The 10,325-nt window shown below is 29.8% G+C and overlaps 1 protein-coding gene across 1 annotated transcript; it reads left to right on the top strand.

Moving 5' to 3' along the window:
- The first annotated feature begins 6,673 nt into the window (after nucleotides 1-6,673).
- On the top strand, nucleotides 6,674-9,536 carry LOC114395438 (taxadiene 5-alpha hydroxylase-like). Its single transcript, XM_028357220.1, has 5 exons — nucleotides 6,674-7,249; nucleotides 7,876-8,444; nucleotides 8,554-8,744; nucleotides 9,000-9,355; nucleotides 9,435-9,536. The coding sequence occupies exons 1-4, from the start codon at nucleotides 6,873-6,875 to the stop codon at nucleotides 9,312-9,314; spliced, it is 1,452 nt and encodes a 483-aa protein (XP_028213021.1). The 5' UTR covers nucleotides 6,674-6,872; the 3' UTR covers nucleotides 9,315-9,355; nucleotides 9,435-9,536.
- The last annotated feature ends 789 nt before the right edge of the window (nucleotides 9,537-10,325 follow it).

Here is a 10,325-nt window from a genome sequence, read left to right as displayed (position 1 = left end):
CATTATTTTGAAATTTATATTTTTCTGTTTATTTTAAGGTAATACATTATTTTATTAATGATATTGTAAGTATACATTTATGATTTCTTTCTATTTATAATATGAATAATGCAATGTTTTATGAATATTGATTTTTAAAAATATCCTTACTATTCTATCAAGAAAAAATATCCTTACAATTTTTTAGTTTGAGAATTTTTTTTAATTTTTTTCCCAAAACTTGAAGATTTGACCCTTTTTAATAGTTCAACCCGATGACCAATTCAATTCAAGTTAGATTAGGTTGGTAAAATAAAAAAGATAATCCTAATCCAAACCAACCTAATTAAGTTTAATTATATTGAATTAAAAAATAGATAAAACTCAATTCAATCAGGATCACTTATATCTTAATTAAATTCAATATCACTCAAACCACTAACGTATTATTTAACCCATGTATAAACTATATTTATTGTCTTAAAAATAACTTTTATTCCAAATAATTGGTAGACAAGGTTGTAGGTAACTCCTCTCGAGTTTACCTCTATATCTTTTCTCCTTTTTCAAAGCTCCTAAAGTGGTTATTAAGGAACTAACACAAATTCAAAGAGATTTTTTGTGGGGATCACATGAGGAGGAAATGAAGATTTGTTGGGTGTCATGGGAAGACATTTGCAAACCGAAGAAAGAGGGAGGGTTGGGTGTGAAGAATTTAGAGGTTTTCAACATATCTTTGCTTACTAAATGGAAGTGGAGGTGTATTCATGATCATAATGCACTTTGGAGGGATTTGCTAGCTTTTAGATATGGTAATTTAATAGCAAAGCAAACTTGTAGTCTTGATCGATCATGGGGCACAAAAGATTCAATATGGTGGAGGGATTTGATGTTGTTGGAGAAAGATTTGTCACAAAACCAGAATTTTTTTCAAAGAGCAGTGAGTTGTGATGTAGGAGATGGACAATCAATTCTATTTTGGTATAATAAATGGTTAGGGTCCGAGCCGTTGAAGGATGCTTTTCCGGAGCTGTTTGCAATTTCATCTCAGCAGTTGGTGTCTGTAGGAAACGCAGGTTCATGGAGGAGAGACCAATGGACGTGGGACTTGACTTGGAAGAGACAGTTAAATTCGAATGAAGAAGAGTCACTTCACTCTTTGGAGACCATTCTGGTTGATGTGCATCTAGTGGCAGAATCTCATGACAGGTGGAAGTGGTCCTTACACAACTCCAAATTATTCACTGTAAGTTCTTGCTATTCTTTTGCCATGTCTTTGGTAAATCAAACACAAATGAATAGTGATATACTGGATATACTATCTATAGTTTGGAAAGTTCCTGTGCCATCCAAAGTAGCTTTGTTTTGTTGGCGGTTACTATTGGATCGATTGCCAACCAAGGATAATTTAATTAGAAGGAATGTGATCATTAATAATAGTAGGTGCTCTCTATGTGATTCTTGTGATGAAAATGTTGTACACTTATTCTTTCACTGTGATTTTTCTAAATGTATTTGGAAAGAAGTTTTGAGCTGGATTGGGATTGTCGATGTTATAGCAGTGGGGGGAGTTCAACATTTTTGGGAATATGATAGGCTCCTCAAATACAACACTAGCAGCAACAAGGTGCCCTTTATGTTTTGGTTGGCTACTTTGTGGATCATTTGGCAGGTGCGCAATAATAGCATCTTCAAGGTGGAGGAAAAAGTCATTCCCAAGACTATCAATCAAATTAAGCACATATGTTGGGCCTGGTTCATGGGAAAGGTAGGAGGGGTAAGTGGATCGAATATTTCAGATTGGTGGAATTCACCTTTTCTATGTAGTAAAGTTTGAAACTATCTCATCTGAGACATTCTTGTAATGGGTTGGAGTACTCCTAGTGCTCCCATCATTATAATATAAATTCATATTTCTTATAAAAAAAAAATAGTGATCTTTGTAAATTGGTCACCATAAATAATCTAATTTGAATGGCATCTAATCTAATTAATTATTAACAGTGTGTTTAGCAGGCTTTAGCTTTCTGTTAAAAAAGTATTATACTAGTTACTCCAACGAAAGTAAAAGGTTCATTAGACTTTATTCCAACGAAAAAATAAAAATTGAAACCGGTGAGGATAAAAATTTAAAAAGTTTGCACAAGTGGGGGTAATTCATTAATTTAATAAAGCATGCTCTCGCGAAAAGTTGTTTAGTCCTGAGTTCGGATCACTTTAAAATTAATGGAAGCTATCAGTTATGATGATAATGTTGCCCTTTAAAAATAAATTTGATTGAAGCTCAGTTCGGATAATGATGATGTTGTCCTTTTACTCGTTCACTTCAGCATCATCATCTCAAAGTTACTTTGCATTCGAAAGGGAGAAAATGATCTCTTCCTTTTATTGCGTCTTGTTAATTATGATTTAAACCCACTGACTAAACATTAATAAATACTTTTTTTTTGTTGTTGAAAAGTCACAATGTTCTTTTTTTTTTATTACAATCACAATGTAGATATATTATTAACATTAAAATTATATTGTTAAAAAATATATTTTAACTTTCTTAACTACTTAACGGTAAACGTATTGATGAACATTTAAAAATTATTAAAAAATGTTTAAATTATTATTATATATAATATTTTACGGTAATATATCAAACAAAATAATTTTATTAAATACTGCCTTAAAGTTTTAATTAATTAGAATAATTAATCAAGACATTTTCTGTTTTGTTAATTTCGTTGAATCATAGTGTCCCTGCAGGTTCGTTATATCTTTTGATGTTTAATCATGATGGGTACAGGTCCATTTATGTTTTAATAAAATGCTTTAAAGGGATCCTTTTTCCGAAAATCATGCAAGTTATCATGACCATATTTAGGACGTTGAATGCGACGAAGGAGTTTAGAGAAGTAGAGTATTAACATTTTCCAAATGATTATGCATTATGTATAATATGTTATTCACTTATTTAATAGTTATCTTGCTTTTACCAAATTATAATAATTATCTTGAAATTATAGTAAAATAATCTCTGATGAATTAATAACTTACAAACTTCAATATAAAATATGTAAATTAAAACTCAACATTTTAATTTAATATATTATTTGAGTTATTAATCTTAAAATGAAATAGAATGATAAATGAGATTGTAATATATATTATTTTTACATTTATCCAATCACAATTCTATTCCTTTTAATTTAAACTTTTACACACTTATCATTTTTACATTGTTATAAATTCATTAATTTTGATAAATATAATATAAGGGTGTAAGTGGGTGTGAGTCACCCAAATCAATCTAAATAATTTGTGATGAGATAATTTTTTTGTTTGAATCAGATGTGAATCGAATCAATCAAATTCATTGAATTTTGAGTTGGATCACAAATTTTAATATCTAACCTGTTAATTTATTAACCCGTTAATTTATATTAAATTATTATTATTATTATTATTATTATATGTAATATATATTTTTAAATTTTTAAAAAATTAAATATTATTTACTATTGATTACATAAACTTATTAACCTAAACTGAGTAAGCATCAATGAATCCTTAACTTTCATGATCAAAGCGATAAAGATTAAACATTATTTTTTTTCTTCAAAAAAATTGATCCAAACTAACTCGTTCAACTTTAATTGGATTAGGTCATTTATTTAACTAAATCTAACCCAAACTCACCCAATTACACTCATATTGTAGTATTGGTACAATTTTTTTTCTAGCAATATGAAACCGTAAAAGTATTTTCTAACGATAGTTAAACTGAGAAATTTCTTCCACGATAAGAAAAAAAGAAACCACAATCTATTCCTACCTCAAAGAAATTTCTTCCGCTTAATAACCTTCAAAGATCTCATTCACTTGCCAGCCCTTATATTTTATAAAAAAAATATGTCCACAGAAAGTCTTTAATAAGTCAAGAAATATTGGCCTATCTCTTCTATATAACCATATAATAAGTTCTTAAATTAATATTTGAAAATTTGTAACGTAACACATTAGTTAAATGTTTAAGAAATATATTGTCATCAAATTGATCCGACTAATAATAATTATACCCAAATTCATTATTTTAGTTTACTAGCTACTATTTAGTTCAGTGACATTTTAAACTTGTAAAAAAATAATTTGATACCAAATATTTCGAATTCAATATATATATATATATATTATAAAAAATAGTTCTAGGAAATTACTCTTAAATTGGTTAGTAATAATAATATTAATTATGTTTAATGTCTGGCCATCTAACAAGGAAATTAACTCTCAGAATACTAGTGCTATAAGAGTTTTATTTTTTAAATGATATACTCAACTTGGTTAAAATCAATTCATTAGTTCAAACTTGAATTGACTTTCATTCACCAAGTTGCCATACATATACATAAAGTAACAAGTAATAATTCTCTTTTTGCAATCCTTTTAAAAAATATTAAACTAATGAAGTAGTGCTGGTCACAAGCCTTCCAGTTGCAATCGCACCTCATGCGCAACAAATTTAGGTGCGTAAAGCAAACGACCCAGATTCGCGGACAACATATAAAATAAAACAAAAGTTGTGTAGTTTTTTTTTTTTTTTTTAAGAATAAAAGTTGTGTAGTTAAAGCATGGATAATAAGAAAATAATAATTTTAAATTATCTTTACAATGTATATATATTCTTAAAATTTTTTATTTATTTAATAAATAAAATATTAAATATTTTTTACATTTTAACTGAATTTATTTAATTTAATATGTAACTTCCTAACTTCTGACTTGTAAATTTATTCATTTAATTCTGTGACTTTCATTTAGTTTTAACTAAGTCTAATAAGAACAATATTGCATATATAAGAATATATAAATTCTTACAAACTTTAGAATAATAGCAAAAATAAATATACAGCTTTATTTGCATGCGTGTGCGTCTGTTAGAGGTGCAAGAGAACTACAAAAGAGAATTAGACAAAAGAAAATAAAATTTAAGATAGAAGAAGAGATAAAAAGAAAGGGAAAAATGTATAAATTAAAAGATGGAAGAGGAGAAAGAAAGAATAAAAAAGTGAATAAAATAAAATCAATTTTTTTTAAAAAAAAACCTTTTTTAAAAACCCATGCCATCTCAGGTTGTGGCACTCTCTTCTTTATAATTGTATTTTTAATTTTATGATTTCATGATTTTAATTTTATGATTTCATGATTTTAATTTTTAATTTTATTTTTTAACAAGTACTAACTTACAATCTTACTCATTCACATATAATCTAGACTTGTAGTTCTCAAGAAGCTATGACCTTAAATTAAGAAAATGGTACTATCAAACACATTTTCTAATTTTCTTTAAGAAATCTACATGGAGGTTACACTTAAAGAAATCTATATAAAACTAGCTTTGTGAAATTTACAAACATGTATGCAAGAAATAATTAAAAAAAAAAAGTGGCTTTTCCAACCAATTCACAAAATGGAAAGGTTTTAATAGAATATAAAAACGATTCAAATATTGCATTTTTTATAAAATTTTTAAAAATATTTTTTTTGGGTAATTCTCTTTTATATATGAAATTGAAGTGCATTTTTTTAGAATTGAATAGGAGAGTATGAAGGGATGCTTGAGTTTAGAAACTTTGTCCACTCTCCCATTGGCTACCTAAGGAAAGGGTTGCACCACCTCCTCTTTTAAATTGGGTGTGTCTTTTAACATGTTGTCACATCCTCCCGACTTGGTACATGCATGTCTTATTGGTTGTTAAGGGATGTCAGGAGGGTACAAGAGTTGTCTATTGTTGGCCAAGGAGCTACAAGGATGAGTCTAGAAGTCACTTGTTCATAGTGCTTTTGAATCATGTTGTGCCTTATTGCTCTTATAAATTCCCAAGGTTAGGTCAACCCCTAGTTCTTTAGTCATTGGACTAATCTTCAAGGTATAGTTAGCATTGTTTTGGATGACGGGCTTACAGTCCTCCAAACACTAGACCTAAGGGGTAGGTGTTTTATGTCATCCTCGTCCTGATCCATTCTATGCATATGTTTTTTTAAGCCTAAAAGGTGTTTTTTTAAGGCGCTAAGCCTAAAAGATGTAGGTGCATAGAGTGGTCATTGTCGTCCAATCCATGCATGTGTCAATCGGCCAAGAACCAGAATGCAATTTAAAAAGCCAATTTTACAATTGTTGAATGTGTGTTTGGATTTCCATTTGAAACCTTTCAAACGAAAATTTACGCATTTCAAAGTAACAAAAGTAGAAGTTCCGTGTTACTTCTGTGAAAAGTAAGTTTAATTTAACGTAACTTTTTCTTAAACAGCCCCTAAAGCCATATGGAAAATGGTATCAAACAAATTTTACAAATCTATATAAAACTAGTTTTAAGAATTTGCCAATTGTCTTTAGGTGTTTGTACTTTGTAGGCTTGTTGCACAAAATATATATTTTAATTGCCATCTCTCAATCAACTGAAACTGGATACCTGGAAGGCTGCAATAGAAAATTAAACTGCATGGGATGCAGCTATCAATCTATCGATGATTTATATTTAGGGGGAACTCTTATGCTTTTTTTAACACAAAAACAAACATTTTCTTTTAGTAAAAAAAAACAGAAACATTTTAAAATGTTAGGATCAGAGCAGTTAAAAATTTAACTATAAAACATCTTGATCCCATTAATTTGATTATTCAATTGATTTAATTATTCATTTAATTAGTTGTACCAAATTAAAAAATTAAAAAATCTGCTTAAATGTCTTCTCTTTCTTCATCACTGAAAGTCTAAGAAGGCCATGTATGATTTCTGTTATCTGAGTCTTTCTATCATCTGATTCACATAGCTACTACTCTGAATGATTTGAAGTCACTGTTTCATTATATTTGCCAAACCTCAACACTCGTTAAGGCTAAAGTCAATGGTTTATGGGATACTATTCTTTGTCCTATTTGCATTCACTTTGAGTTTAGCTTTTCTACTCTCAAAGTGTCTATCAAAAAGTCAAACAAAAAATGTTCCAAAAGGGTCTCTGGGGTACCCTATCATCGGAGAGACACTTAGTTTTCTCAAAGCACAGAGACAAGATAAGGGTTCTGTTTGGTTGGAAGAACGGATATCTAAGTATGGCCCTATCTTCAAAACCTCCTTAATGGGGTTCCCTACAGTCTTTGTAATTGGACAAGAAGGAAACAAGTTTGTCCTTGGTTCACCAGATGATTTGCTTTCTTCTAAGAAACCCCTCACCCTGCGAAAGATACTTGGAAGGCAAAGCTTAGTTGAACTTACAGGACCAAGGTACATAATTTTCAACTTAACTCACTGATTCAGCTTAAGTTGTCTGTTTAAATGATTTGGATGAAATGTCAAAATAATTCTTATATGATGATGATCTTGATTCAAATGATGACACTTTGAAATAAGGTGTTTAACCTCTGAATGGATGGATTATGGATAGTTGGATAGTGGATAAGTGATTTTTTGGATTAGTGGTAGTATTTAGATAACTCATTACTGTTATAAAGGGACTTACTGGTGGTCCTTGTTTCAAATTTAATAGAAATGAATTTGAAAGAGTTGTGGTTAAAAAGATTAATTTGTGTTGGGGAATGATATTTATAAGTGAGTTTAAAAGAATTGATTTTGTTTTGAATACTAAAGTAAAATCACTTTAGAAGTGTAAATATATATTTTCAGGTCTCATACCCAAAATCAATTTATGTCTAAAGAAAAGTTAGAAAGTTTCATCCTCTCAAAATTATTTCTACTCACTGCAAAATTGATTTTCAAAATCCCAAAAAGAAATTGGCAAAAAATAATCAATTCCTAGATAATCAAATATTATGATCTCCAGTGTGATTCTCACGTGTTACCCAACAGGATACTAGTCATCTGTTTTGAGTCTTTGTTAATGTTTGATGCAGATACAGGTTAGTCAAAGGGGAAATGTTGAAATTCTTGAAACCTGAATGCCTTCAGAACTATGTCAAAGAGATGGATGAATTGGTGAATGCTACATTACTGAGAGAATTCAGAGAGAATGAAATCATTGGAGCTGTGGTCTTCATGAAGAAACTGTCCTATGAGATAGCATGCAATCTATTGTTTGACATTAAGGATGAGCACACTAAGGAGGCTTTGTTTGTAGATTTTACTTTGGCATTTAAAGCAATTCATTCTCTTCCCATCAATCTCCCTGGCACCACATTTTGGAGAGGCCAAAGAGCCAGGGCAAGAATTGTAGACAGGATGATTCCTATTTTGAACAAAAGAAGGGAGGAACTGTCAAAAGGAGTTCTAAGCTCCACAAATGACATGCTTTCTTGCCTGCTTGCACTAAGGGATGAAAATCATCAACCTCTAGATGATGATTTAATCACTGATAATTTTATTTTTTTATTTGTTGCTAGTCATGACACATCTGCCACTCTTATGAGCTTGATGATATGGAAGTTATCTAGAGATCAAGAGGTTTACAACAAAGTTTTAGAAGGTAACACTTGAACTTGGAGTTTAGATTATGCTATGGTGTGCAATTCCTAGGTACAAAATAAAAATGAGAATTAGTCCATTGGTTGTTTTGCTAAATTCTTTTTATGCAGAACAAATGGAAATTATAAAGCAGAGGGAAGGAACAGAAGAGAGGCTAACATGGGCAGAGATACAAAAGATGAAATACACATGGAGAGTTGCTCAGGAATTGATGAGGATGATCCCTCCTTTGTTTGGCAGCTTTAGGAAAGCACTTAAAGACACTAACTACAAAGGCTATGACATACCAAAAGGGTGGCAGGTGATATTAAAATCCTCAAAACTTCATAAACTATATTTTTTTTCTTTACACTATTTTCTTTTGGGGTAATGTTATTCGAGACATCGTCTGATACTAAATGTGAGTATTTCTTCCACAAGGATTAGAACCGTGATTCGTCACGTTGTAGGAGACTAATTAACCCTTTCACTGGACCTATATGTTGTTGGTCTTCATAAATTAATTATTGACATCATTTTTGGACAAAGTCTAATGTTAAATTTATTCATTGTTCAGGTGTATTGGGCAGCATATGGAACGCATATGAACGATGATATATTCGAGAATCCACACAAGTTTGATCCATCTCGTTTTGAGAATCCAACCAAGCCAATTCCACCTTATTCTTACCTCCCATTTGGTGCAGGGCTTCATTATTGCATAGGAAACGAGTTTGCCAGGATTGAGACCTTGGCTATTATTCACAACTTTGTAAAGATGTATGAATGGTCTCAAGTAAACCCAGAGGAAGCAATCACTCGTCAACCAATGCCATATCCATCCATGGGTCTCCCAATTAAGATCAAACCCAGATCTTGTAGTATTTCTTAAACTTACTGAGTTCTTGTCCTACCCTTCATTGTTTTTCTTTTATATATATATATATATATATATATATATATATATATATATATATATATATATATATATATATATATATATATATATATATTATCGTTGTTTTTTATTATTCTCTCATGTAAATTAATGATATACATAGTTCTTTATTGTTAGAAATTCTACATTAACTATGGTATAATCAAAATATTATATATAAGTAGAGGACAATGTCACTCAATGGTTTAATTTTGACATAAATATGTTTTTGTCAATGAAATGGATGATCAATTTTTTGTTTTGTACTCCAATATTTTTTTAACTTTTCGATTTTTAATAAATGTTTTATTTTATTTTTCCCCCCACAAGTACTATTTAAATCACCTCTCAAAGCACTATCTAAATAAATTTGAGGACAAAAATAAAATAAAAAATTTATTAATTAGGGATAAAAAGGTCAAAAGAAAATTATTGGAGACCAAATCAAAAATTTGATCATTTATTAGGAATAAAAATTATACTTTAAGTCTTTAATTTTTAGAATTAAGTTAAGTTAGAACTTAAAACTCCAAAAGACTTACATGTCACCAATTATATATTGTGGGGCAGTAGGGTTTACATTAAGGACAGAAATGCCTTATTATTTTTTTTTTTTTACCGACTGCATGATTGAATTAGTTTATTAATGAAAGGCCAAAAATATATTTAAGTCAAAATTAACTATGGATACCACGTGAATTTTTATGTGATGCCCACACAATTAATTAAAGACAGAAAATCAAACTTTGGAAATACCTCTCTTGTTTATGTGAAACAGAAAGAGAGTCAAATGTGACACATATCTGGGTGAAAAAACTAGCTAGCAACATTGTCGTTTAGCATAAACTTGTGGAATGCAGTCATGCACTATAGCCGGCAGGCTTAGCAAGCTTTCAATATTTCAACATTTACTCATTTTATCAATTTGATTTGAAGTTTTGAACTATTGTATTTGTAGTCGTCGTT

This window comes from Glycine soja, chromosome 18 (genome assembly GCF_004193775.1).
Source record: "Glycine soja cultivar W05 chromosome 18, ASM419377v2, whole genome shotgun sequence".
In the NCBI taxonomy this organism is placed as follows: domain Eukaryota; kingdom Viridiplantae; phylum Streptophyta; class Magnoliopsida; order Fabales; family Fabaceae; genus Glycine; species Glycine soja.
The sequence above is the reverse complement of the archived record's forward strand: the minus strand, read 5'-3'. Positions and strand labels throughout refer to the sequence as shown.

What these genes read in the sequence shown, in the direction of transcription:
- LOC114395438 (XM_028357220.1), top strand. Translation starts at nt 6,873, where the DNA reads ATGGTTTATGGGATACTATTCTTTGTCCTATTTGCATTCACTTTGAGT. An exon ending in TTACAACAAAGTTTTAGAAG is followed by an intron (nt 8,445 to 8,553) that starts GTAACACTTGAA and finishes CTTTTTATGCAG; the next exon opens with AACAAATGGAAATTATAAAG. An exon ending in ACATACCAAAAGGGTGGCAG is followed by an intron (nt 8,745 to 8,999) that starts GTGATATTAAAA and finishes TTCATTGTTCAG; the next exon opens with GTGTATTGGGCAGCATATGG.